The sequence below is a fragment of the Phacochoerus africanus genome, chromosome 8, assembly GCF_016906955.1.
Source record: "Phacochoerus africanus isolate WHEZ1 chromosome 8, ROS_Pafr_v1, whole genome shotgun sequence".
Taxonomy (NCBI): Eukaryota; Metazoa; Chordata; class Mammalia; order Artiodactyla; family Suidae; genus Phacochoerus; species Phacochoerus africanus.
The window spans coordinates 108507788-108520385 of NC_062551.1; the positions used below are offsets into that span (position 1 = coordinate 108507788).

The window sequence follows — 12598 nt, forward strand, 5'->3', positions numbered from 1 at the left end:
ATCATTCACCCACTGAGCAAGGCCAGGGATTGAACCCACATCCTCATGGATGCTAGCCAGATTTGTTTCTGCTGTGCCATGATGGGAACTCCTGCAGACCAATTCTTATTAGATGTCTTTACTAGCAGAAGTCAGAATTAGAAACTAAAAAACAGTATAAAATATCCAAATTGAAGCAGGGAGAAAAACAATAGAACAGAGTTTAAGAGATATATGTGGGACAAGCTCAAAAGGTCTAACATGTAATTGGCGTCAGAGAAGGAGAAAACAGAGTAGATGGAAAAGTATTACCTGAGAAAATAATGGCTGAGAATTGTCTCAGTCTGACTGAAAGTTTGATGAACCCACAGAAGAACAAATACAAAGAAAACTAAATTTGAGTAGATCATGGTCAAGTTGCTGAAAAAGACGAAATCATGAAAACAGGCAGGGTAAAAAGGCACGTTACTTTCAGGGAAATAATCAAATAGCTGATTTCTTAACAGAAACTATAGACTGGACTATGGAATGACATCTCTAAAGCGCTGAAAGCAAAAAGCTGCCAACCTAGAATGAATATACCCTCACTGAATATATCCTTTAAAAGTGCAAGAGCAACTAGCCACAGCAATTAGACAAAAGAAATAAAAGGCATCCAAATTGGAAGAGAAGAGATAAAACTGTCACTGTATGCAGATGACTATACTATACATAGAAAACCCTAAGGACTCAACCCAAAAACTATTCGAACTGATTAACAAATTCAGCAAAGTAGCAGGATATAAGATTAACATTCAGAAATCAGTCACATTTCTCTATACTAACAATGAAATATTAGAAAAGGAATACAAAAATATAATACCTTTTAAAATTGCACCCCCAAAATCAAATACCTGGGAATACACCTGACCAAGGAGGTAAAGGACTTATATGATGAGAACTATAAAACCTTAATCAAGGAAATTAAAGAGGATTCAAAGAAATGGAAAGATATTCCATGTTCATGGATTAGAAAAATTAATATTGTAAAAATGGCCATACTACCCAAAGTCATCTACAGATTCAATGCAATCCCTATCAAATTACCCATGACATTTCTCACAGAACTAGAACAAACCATCCAGAAATTTATATGGAACCACAAAAGACCCAGACTTGCCAAAGCAATCCTGAGGAACAAAAACCAAGCAGGAGGCATAACTCTCCCAGACCTCAAGCAATATTACAAAGCCACAGTCATCAAAACAGTATGGTACTGGTATCAAAACAGACAGACAGACCAATGGAACAGAATAGAGAACCCAGAATTAAACCCTGACACCTGTGGTCAATTAATCTTTGACAAAGGAGGCAAGAGCATAAAATGGGAAAAAGAAAGTCTATTCAGCAAGCATTGCTGGGAAACCTGGACAGCTGCATGCAAAGCAATGAAACTAGAACACACTCTCACACCATGCACAAAAATAAACTCTAAATGGCTGAAAGACCTACATATAAGACAGGACACCATCAAACTCCTGGAAGAGAACATAAGCAAAAACATTCTCTAACATCAACCTCATGAATATTTTCTCAGGTCATTCTCCCAAGGCAATAGAAATAAGAGCCAGAATAAACCAATGGGATCTGATCAAACTGACAAGCTTTTGCATAGCAAAGGAAACCCAAAAGAAACCAAAAAGACAACTTAGAGAATGGGAGAAAATAGTTTCAAATGATGCAACGGACAAGGGCTTAATCTCTAGGACATACAAGCAACTTATTTAACTCAACAGCAAAAAAGCCAACCATCCAATTGAAAAATGGGCAAAAGACCTGAATAAACATTTTTCCAAGGAGGATATACAGATGGCCAACAGGCAGATGAAAAAAAAAATGCTTGAAATCCCTGATTATTAGAGAAATGCAAATCAGCTAGGGGCTGAATTGGAGCTATAGCTGCTGACCTACACCACAGCCACAGCAACACCAGATCTGAGCCACATCTGCAACCTACACCACAGCTCAGAGCAATGCAGGATCTTTAACCCACTGAGCAAGGCCAGGGATTGAACCTGAGTCCTCATGGATACTAGTTGGGTTCGTTACTGCTGAACCACAATGTGAACTCCGGCCCTCTTGATAATCTTAATGTAACAAATGCAAATACCCAATGAGAAAATGGATATTACATAACTCTTAGACTAAAAACAGACACAGAATCTAAAAAGCAGCATATACCACAGTCCCCGTCATTCATGTTTCCTTACTACTTCTAATAGCAGTTAGGACATCCCTTAGCTGCAAGTAACAAAACCAGTTAGCTGTGAAAACAAGTTATCTGAAGTGTGTATTCTGCTGCTAATATTGTAATAATGCATCAATTACCTAGGTTCTCTGCTTTATCATTCTTAGTAGATCTTACTTGTTGCTTCATGCCACTGCTCTAGGCATCATGTCCATGTGTAAGGCAGGAAGGAGGAGGAAGTGGTGGCATCATTGGCACTTTTTTCTTTCATTAAGAAAGTAAAATTAGAGTTCCTTTCATGGCTCAGCAGTAATGAACCCAACTAGTATCCATGAGGACATGGGTTCCATCCCTGACCTTGCTCAGTGGGTTAAGGATCTGGTTGCCGTGAGCTGTGGTATAGGTCGCAGAATCCGGCTCAGATGTGGCATTGCTATGGCTGTGGTGTATGCTGGCAGCTGCAGCTCTGATTTAACCCCTGGCCTGGGAACTTTCATATGCCATGGGTATGGCCCTAAAAAGACAACAACAAAAAAGTAAAATCTAAGAAGTCTAATAGCCTTCACTTGTGTCCCATTGGCCAAGGGAGACTGATAGGTATTCTGATAGAGGACATTGGAATGGACAGGGTAGGTTACACCTATACTTCACAGGGTCTCCCTGGCATTTTGGATGGGTAATTGTGTGGGGCCCCTTTCACACCTGCCCCATCTCATTTAAGCTGAACAAAAATTACCTAAGAGCCATTATATTACATACATATTTCAGTCACTGTGCCAATCATGTTGTCATCTGTTTCTGTGCCTCTAACCTTTTTTTTTTTTTTCTGTCTTTTTGTCTTTTTAGGGCCGCACCTGTGGCATGTGGAGGTTCCCAGGCTAGGAGTCCAATCAGAACTGTTGCTGCCAGCCTACACCACAGCCACAGCAAGGCCAGATCCAAGCCAAGTCTGCAACCTACACCACAGCTCATGGCAATGCCAGATGCTTAACCCACTGAGCGAGGCCAGGGATTGAACCTGCGTCCTCATGGATGCTAGTCAGATTTGTTTCTGCTGAGCCATGATAGGAACTCCTACTTTTGGTAATAGATATCGATGGGAACTCAATATAAATTTGTTACAATATGTGGTAATTCATATGCAAATATTTACTAAAATTCTCATATATTCTATACAAAGCCAAATGGTTCATCTAGAGATTTGCATTTCAAAAATACTATTAAAGCTTAAGACATCTGATCTTAATTTTTTACAGTAATGAAATGTATCTATTAAAAATAGTGTATGTGACATATATACGTGTGTGTGTATGTGTGGACAGATACATATTTTTTTGGCCACACCCATGGCATGTGGAATTTCCTGGGCCAAGGATCAAACCTGAGCCACCGCAGTGACAATGCTGATTCTGTAACAACTAGGCCACCAGGGAACTCCCAGTACATATATTTTAAGTGTGCGTGTGTCAGGGGGAAGACCCTGCATCTTATCTCCCAGATTAGGAAATAGCTAATTTAATTTTTGTCAAATTGAAGATAGGAGCTTATAATTTTTAATTTGACATCACACCTCAAAATTTTCTCTTTTTAACTAGGTGTTGATTGATTCTTTCCCCATTTTCAGCAGCCAGTCTCTGCCTTCCATCTGCAGTCAGTCTTGAGCCAGTGTTTCCTGCCTCTGCCTCAGTGGTAGGAAGGATACTGGTGTTGATAGAGGATCTCTCTCTGGCTGTTGTGAGCGAGTGTGGCCCCCTCTCATGTCTGGAGTCCCAGACTATTCCAGACTGACATCCTAGCCCCCGTTTGGCTTTTATCAGTTCACTAAGACTTGAGCTGATACCTTACCAGGTAAGATAGTGGTGACCTTTCCAGGTCCTGCCACAGACAAGGGAGTTCTGTGGCCCTTTGCCCCCTGAAGGGGCTGGTTACTCTTCAGAAATCAGGTGACTTGACTGTCTTATGACTCTACCGATGGACTCATAGGTAGCATTTTGAGGTTTATTTGGCTTTTCCTCATAGTGATGGGCATAAGGTTTTATGCTACTTTAAGTGTCAGGCCAGGCTTATTTAAACATAATTTCCCTTATTCCTCCAGCCAGAGGATACCTTTTCCCCCTCTGAACTTCTACGGATCTTTATTGGGACCTTCGTTAAGTACTTACTCTTCTTTTTTTACCTATAATATCTGTATACCTAGCTTATGGCCCCTACTGAAAGCAAGTTTTATGAGGTCCTGTCTTAATATCCTCAGCAGTGCCTAGTCAGTGTTGAAACCCACAGCATAAACACACTCAGTCAGTGTCTTGGCTGGTAAAGGGCTTTGTTTGGAAGTGAACAGGCAATCCTGAAGAGGTGACTGGTTAGCACATGAGATCATCGCTCTAAGCAGAGGAAGGGAAGAGTAGACATGGCTTTGCTGTCTTTCCCAAACGTTTCTCAGTGTGTGAGCGTATGTGTGGTATCCACGTCCAGAACTAGACACCTGACTGAGTTGACAGCTCCTGTGGAAGGAGACACTGGAGGCCACTGTTCTTTGGAAAAGCAGCTGGACTCAGGAACATGTTGCCAAAGTTCTGACTTGAAGCACATATGTTCTTGTAAGGCAAATTCTACTTTTCTGCAGATTTCGTAATATTAGGGAAGTGCCTCCCCAAAGAGAAAATCCTCAGTCAAGTGAGCAGACGAGAAAGCGTTAGGTGGGTAACCACTCAGGTGGTTCGATGGCCGTGTGAGTGACAAGCAGAATGTTGAGTCCAGAAAATGACTTTATATCAGTTTTCCAGCTCTAGGAGTTTCTGAATGTCATCAGCTGTCTTGAGCTTCAAAGCCGTGGCTACTTCCTCATGTCTGAGGGTTCACTGAGCCCCGCTTCCTGATCCAGGGTTTTCCGCTCCTCTTGTATAGTCAGTGCTTCGGCTGCCTTAATGCACCTTGCCAACAGGTGCTACCATGTTTAGATTAAAATTTATGATGTTTCCTAATGTAAAAATATAGTCCACTAGTTTTCCAGTTCATTAAGTTGAACTTTATATACCAGGTTTCTTAAACTGAAGAATGCCTTTGTTAACAGGACAACATTTGTTTAACTACTAAGATATGACGTATTTTTTCCTTTCCCCGGTTTTGTGTGGAAATTTGTATTAAGAGCTTTATTTTCAGGCAGAATTATGACTCTCCCCTGATGCTGATTAGCTGAAGGTGGTATCTGATGATTAATTCTGTTGCTGTGCCACTTAGAGCCACTTATTTCTAAGGAAATGAACCGAGGTGTCTTTTGAGTGGACAAGGATGGGAGAGTTTCATTCCTCACACTTAGAGATGTTGGAAAGTAAAGCAACATGCTTTTGTACTTGTTTATCAATGAGACATCTGAATGCTCAACCTACTACTACTTTCTTTAAATTTCCTTTTTTTGTGCACTATGTGCTCATTAACCCATCTGGTTTTTACTTGCAGTGGAGAAGTGGTCAGAAGGAAGGGCACAAGAGAAGAAACTAGAAGGTGTGAAAGAACCAGAAAGAACACCTGTGGTTTCCCAGGAACCTAAACGGATGGAAAAATCTACGGACACAGAGGAGGACAACATCACATTACCGCAGTTTAGCAACAAAACCACTCAGTTCCCATCAGTTCACGCTGAGCTGCTCTCAGACCCTGAGGACGTGACAGAAGTAGCTCACGGTCCTTCGAAACCGACCACCCCGAAGAATGCCACCCCACCCTCATCGCCGCCACCAGCAGCCGTGTCACCTGAGTTTGCCTATGTCCCCGCTGACCCGGCTCAGTTTGCTGCCCAGATGTTAGGTAATGTTTCACCTGTTCATTCTGATCAATCTGACATTTTAATGGTGGATGTGGCAACGAGTATGCCTGTTCTTTCCGAGGAGATGCTGAGCTCAGAGGCTGCTGAAGATACCGTGGTGGCCACTCCTACTGTGTACTCTCGAGGGATGGTGGCGCTGCAGGTTCTGAGCCAAACATCTGTCCGTGTAGATTTGGGTTCTGACACTACAGACGATAAGGCTGAATCACCAACGGCTTCCTCCTTCCCCTTGCAGGTTGAACAAGAACCTCCTGTTTATGATCAAGCTCCTGAGGTCCCTTTGCAGGCTGACATTGAGGTGACATCCACCATGCACATAGCATCTATCTATAAGAATGAGCCTGTGATTGAAGGAGTTCCTTATGTCGAGCAAACACCAGAACACATAGTTACCCCTTTTTCTGATCACGTGGCTCGTCTAAAAGGAAACGAGCAGTCACCACCCCTCAGTCCCATACTTGCAGTAGGCAAGACAGCCTCGGGTGTGTCTGAAAAATCTTGGGGTTCCACAAAATTTGTGCAGTTGGAGAGCGCCAAAGATGACTCCTCAGTGGAGTCATACGTGGAGGCAGACGGCGCTACTAAAGCCGTGAGCGCTGAGAACTCCATGCACCTGGAAGTGGAGATCTTTGCGCTCGTCCCTGGCAGCGCTGGGCAGGAGGAGTCGTGGGCCAACCCCGCAGCCCAGGAGACGGAGGTCAAACCTGCGTTCTCGGGGGAGCTGCCGCAGTAGTGCACTCAGGCGCGTCTGTAAGATCATCTAGTGGCCCCCGCCTTCCTGTTCCCGAAGGGCTTAATGAACCAGAAATGGAACCAGAATGGGAGGCAGCACCTGGACAAGGTTTGATGGAGCCAGGTAAGAAAACTACTTACAAAATTCAAAACTACACATCTGGTGACATCTGTATGGTAGGTAACCATCTAGGCAGGCTCACGGCAGAGAGGTCAGATGTCTTGGTTTCAAACAGGATTTAACATACCCATCCTCTTTAAAGGCTTTGTTGTATTTGAGACTTTGCTCTTCTGAGACGAGGGATTTCAAAGTGACATCACCACCACGTGGCCCCAAGTTCGGTCACGTAGCACTTTTGCGTGGTTCTGCACGTGTCATGTCATGTAAAACATTCGCGCCTGTTGTCAGGTACAAAATACGTTCGCGTGATCTGAATACTCCTGTTGCAAAACTGAAATTAGGGGGTGTTGGTTTGAAGTTTCTCACCTGTGACTGCAAAGATCAAATGACAACAAAGTATCGACACAAGTGGTGGCTTGAAAACATGAAAGAAACGGTGGTGTGTCTGACTGCTTTGCATTGAGGGAGGAGAGCTCTGCATAGGGTTTGGGGGACTGGTCATGCACAGCCAAGGGAGCAGCGGCGCAGCTGGCTGGAGCGCGGCAAGGTCAGGTTGAAGTTCTGTCACACAGGGGTGCGTGGAGCTGGCAGCCGCAGAACGGATGGGCAGGGCCCAAGTCCAGGTGCTTTCCTGTGACACAGACGATCTGCCTGGCCGTCTTCACCTGGTTAGGGTTTGGTCTTCCCACCCTCCGGTCACATCCAGACAAGTGCACCTCCCTTTAGGGAGGTGGGGCGTGTGGGAACCAGCCCCCCATTCCTTTTGCAGGAACTCAACTCTGACCCTTACCAGGACCAGGGTGATAAAGAAGTGCTACCATGGCAGGTGTTTAGAGATGAAATTTTGTCTGGCAGGGTGACAGGGATCCTGCGCAGTTGGAAAGGCAGAAGGCAGCATGCAGCAGAGCCTGTGGGGCCAGCGTTATGCTTGTGGCTTAAGCAGCTCTTCCTCCCAAGTTACCATCCTATTTCCAAAGCACTGGGGAGGTTTCCCAAACCTTGAAGACTTGGCTTGTGTCTTTTTTTTTTTGTCTTTTTGTTTTTTTCAGGGGCACACCAACGGCATATGGGGGTTCCCAGGCTAGGAGTCCAATCAAGGCTGTAGCTGCCGGCCTGCATCAGAGCCACAGCAATGTGGGATCCGAGCCGTGTCTGTGACTTACACCACAGCTCACGGCAACGCTGGATCCTTAACCCACTGAGTGAGACCACAGATCGAACCCATGTCCTCATGGATGCTGGTCAGGTTCGTTAACCACTGAGCCATAGCAGGAACTCTGGCTTGTGCCTCTTTTTAATTAGCTTCAAGAACTATCAGTTGAAAGTGCCTAAAGCTACTGAAAATAGCTGTACCATGTGCATGGTGCTATTTTCTTTTGGGAGGAAGAAAAAAAAAAAAAAGATGCACTAGGGCCACAGGTCCCACATTCAGAAGGTGAACTCCGCACAGTGGGGCAGCATGCAGCTCCTCCGGCCCATCTTCTGGGACTCAGTTCTCCCGGATGGCACTGTCTCCACTTGGGCGAGGCAGATGTGACCTGACCCTGGCCTTGGTGTCAGCAAATGGATGGCACCCCGAGACTTTTTTCAGACAATCCAGTGTGACCTGCCAGCCAGGACCTAGGACGTCAAGCCTGGCCCCAAAGGGTACATGTGCTCTTGGGTTCTGAGTCCTAGATTATGTGATGTTTTGTGTGTGGTGACGAACTAATGGGAGCTGATGGTGCCTGCGAAGGGCCAGCGAGACCTGATCATGTGATCAAAAGATGCCTAGTGCCGCCTTCCTCCGTGGAGAGAAATCAGTAGGTAGACACAGCAACACTCTGTTCAACTTCTGTTGATTTTTATGGTAGAGCCAGAAGCACTGGCCATCCACTCCTAAGGACCCTGTAGAGGCCATGTCTAAAGTTAAGTTCCTGGAAATAGCAATTGAGAGAAAGACTGCTTCTCAGTCACAACCCTCGTGTCCCCGCCACTTGCTCTCACAACACGGTGCTCATTTTCCAACTGTACCAAATCTTTCTTTCACATGACCAAACACAATTTCACCCTCTCTACAGCATGCTTTATGGCACATCTTACTACAGCTGTTTATATGTAAAAAAACCAGACATTTCTGTGCATAGCGCCTGATACAGAGACCAAATCTCTAATGCCTGAAATTTTTTTTTTTTTATAGCAATAGCAGCAGGCGAAGCAGGACAGCCACCACCATATTCTAACACGTGGACCCTTTATTGTCTAACTGACATGAATCAGCCAAGTCGCCCGTCACCGCCACCTGCACCTGGGCCTTTCCCCCACGCAGCCCTCTATTTATCTAACTCTAAGGATCCACAGTTTCTGCAGCATCCACCGAAAGTTACTTCTCCAACTTATGTGATGGTGGACGACAGCAAGAAGACCAGTGCCCCGCCCTTTATTTTGGTAGGCTCCACCGTTCAGGAGGCGCAGGATTGGAAACCTGTCCCTGGACATGCTGTTGGTTCCCAGTCAGATGCCTTGAAGAGATACGCTGCAGTACAAGTGCCCATTGCTGTTCCTGCAGATCCGAAATTCCAGAAACATACCCCAAACTCCCAGAATGCTAGTCCTCCTACAAGTGGACACGATGTCCCCAGACCACAAAGCCCAGTTTTCCTTTCTGTCGCTTTCCCAGTAGAAGATGTAGCCAAAAAGGGTTCAGGATCTGGTGACAAACGTACTCCCTTTGGAAGTTACGGTATTGCTGGAGAAATAACCGTGACTACTGCTCATGTTCGCAGAGCAGAAACATAAAACTGGCAGGTAAACTCTCCTACCGTAAGATGTGCGCCTTAACACGCTTGGGTTTTCAGCAGTTTGACCTGTTGACCTGGGGAGTGAAATATTTTCAGGCCCTGAGTTGGGTAAGCTTAACTTGATGTGGTTACTGTCCCCCACCTCCTTACCACCTGTCACTGCTAAACGCAGGGTGGGTGCAGCACTGTACCGGCTGCGACACACTAAGGACCTGGGCCTGAAACATGGACCAGTCAGCCCACTCAGTTACCTCTGAAAACTTGGTTCTGTGTCTAGCCCCATAGAAGATGCCAAAGGGGATGGATTAAAAAAAAGACACTGTCACATGTGAGGACTTACTACAATTTGCCTGGCAGGTTTAAGGGGCAGGGAGGAGCAGAGAACAACGGGAGGGCAAGGTGACCAGTGCGCTAAGAGGCTGCTCCCTCTTAAACCAGGAGTGCTTACAGTGGAACGGACAGGCTGGAAACACATTAAAGAGCTGAAGGGACAAGTGGTGTTAGCCGTGGATAAGGAGGTTTTGTCACGCCTCATTAAAACAGACAGAGGCCAAGGTCAGGAAAGAGCATGGGGGTTCAAGCCGCAGGGAGGAGCTGGGAGCAGAGTACACACCACAAAATCAGACATGAAGAGGGGGCCATGGAATTCAGAGCCCTGCCTCCCAAACCAAGACACTGGGATTGAAAGTTCAATGGGGAGCCGGAAGAATGCGGGCAGCTGAACATCTGATGGACAAAAGCTAGATGGCAGTTATAGGCAGGTATTATGAACCACAGTTCATATATTTAAGGAGAGAACGCTTATCAGAATATCTTAGCATTGTGTGCATTTACGTAACTCTTTGTAGACTTTCAGCTGGGTTGTCAAAATGGCTGTTTTGGGTATGAGATGGTAGGATATTTTAGTGCAAGTGCACAGGTAATCAAGATCTTCATAGCAGAGCAGGAGGATAGAATTTAAGATTTCTGGTCTTTCATTCTACATGGTCAATTTTATAATTTAACTATTTACGTTATTCCTAACAGATGCCGAACACGACACCGTTTGAGTCGACGTTCAAGGTGGAGTTCGCCACCAAGCGTAATATATCAATAAACTTCATGCAAGCATACAATCCTGTAGTCTTGCTTACTTTGTAATTTAGGGGGTATACAAACATCTGAACACAAAAGGTCTTAAATCTTTGCAGAGTTGTCACAGGACACAATAGCACCTACCCGCTCTTACTGTATGCACTGTAAAATAAGAACATTTCCACTCCAGAAGATCTAGTCACAAATTTTCTAGAGGTGTCCCATTTGATAATTTCATTATTGGGCATTCAGGCTGAGTGAATACAGCAGCACCCTGCTCCCTAATACTGTATCTACGCAGAGAATACTACGTGCTAAATGCCTACTTAGCATGTGAGCCAGGGCTTAGCTCTCTGGCCTTGGGGACTTTGGCACCACAAGGACTTCTTTGTAAAGGACATGCTTGATAATTCGGGACTGCATCAAGTGCAACATCAGTATATTTGAAAGTTTAAAAGAAACCACACTGTTTTGAACATTCTAGAGCCTTTATTTAGCATCAGGTAGATTATTTCACTGTAACACTTGTTAACTTCAAGACAGCCGTTAAAATAACTTACTGGGAGCTACCTAAAGCCCCTTGGAGCAAGATCGCAGTCTGGGGGTGGGGTGGGGTGGATAAATACCATAGAGATTAATGTACCCCAATTAAAGGGGCAAAGCTACTGTACAGTAGATCTCTGTACATCTCTTAAGTACACAGGCACCTTGCAAACCTGAAATGCACGAGACCTCCTTTTATATAGTTTGATACTTATAATACATGAGTTCAATTGATTTTCTCTTGTGGCATCTGCCACTGGAAGTTGAAGCATTTAAAAAGGTTTGTCATTATGTAATGATGACTAAAATCTATATTCCTAGGGTATTTGTGACTTGCTAGGTTTTATACATATTTTCAATTCATACGTACAATTCAAACACCTTTTAATTCTAATGTCATTAATTATAGAAAATTGTAAAAGTAAATTCAGAAGACTAAAATAAGCAAATGAAATACCTTTTCCAGTTTAGAATTTTCAAATCAGGAATATCTACTCCGAATATTCAGGCATTTTGTTTTTAGAGGTGGGAAGGGGTAAAACTGAGAGGATTAGTATGAAGAAAAGCCATCTTTTCAATGCAGTCTTTACAAAATGACATAACCTCTATATTTGAGCACATAAACATTGTACAGAATTCTAAACATTTCAAAGTTACATCTAAAACATTCAAGCATGACAGCATAAAAATATTCAAAATAACTTGATCTGGGTTACTATATAATTCCATAAAGCTAAAGTTACATTTAGGTATAAACCTTCAGTAAATATGGCCGCAGCAACCATTCAAAGCATATTCTCCAGGAAACTCCCATACCTCTATATAAAATAGTATTCCAAATAAGTATGTTTGGATAGCAAAATTACCCATTTTTCCTTAGACTTTCATCTCCAATATCACCTCATGCCCTACTTCTGTTGGGTGAAATGCAAGTTATCACCAAGAGAGAGTTTTTTTCTTTTCTTTAAAAGATCAGTAGAAACCAAGGAAGAAAAATTTAAAACATAGGGTTTAAGACTTATCTGTAGATTAGCCAAACGCACCAACTTATCTACATTTTAATAAATGTCGGGCAAATTGAAGTAGTTTCTGTCCCAGTAGCTGCCCGAGTAAAGCCAGTCCTGGGCTCCGCTGTAGGGATTAGGGCCTTGATGGAACCACCTGTTTAAAGAGAAACGACAAGATTGACCGGGGGGAACTGCCATCGCAGGGTGCCCACTGTGGCGACTCACTGAGTGAGTCAGGGATCTGAAGAGACTTTCAAGAAGTGTTTCAGAGAGCATGTATATGTAGAATACTCCTCCAAAGCATGTGGAGTT

At 44.0% G+C, this 12598-nt stretch overlaps 2 protein-coding genes across 7 annotated transcripts in view; one reads left to right on the forward strand and one right to left on the reverse strand.

The window, feature by feature from the left end:
- The window catches only part of CABYR (calcium binding tyrosine phosphorylation regulated), a 28268-nt gene extending 17491 nt beyond the window's left edge, over positions 1-10777 (forward strand). The window contains 4 exon segments of the mRNA XM_047793948.1: positions 5663-6747; positions 6750-6885; positions 9062-9669; positions 10689-10777. Of these exon segments, the coding sequence (XP_047649904.1) occupies positions 5663-6747; positions 6750-6885; positions 9062-9660 (1820 nt within the window). The 3' untranslated portion in view covers positions 9661-9669; positions 10689-10777.
- A 428-nt stretch (positions 10778-11205) lies between these two features.
- Positions 11206-12598, reverse strand: part of OSBPL1A (oxysterol binding protein like 1A) — a 221513-nt gene continuing 220120 nt past the window's right edge. For all 6 annotated transcript variants that reach the window (XM_047793943.1, XM_047793944.1, XM_047793942.1 and 3 more), the window contains one exon: positions 11206-12440. In XM_047793943.1, the coding sequence (XP_047649899.1) occupies positions 12338-12440 (103 nt within the window). In that variant the 3' untranslated portion in view covers positions 11206-12337. The remainder of the gene's footprint in view (positions 12441-12598) is intronic.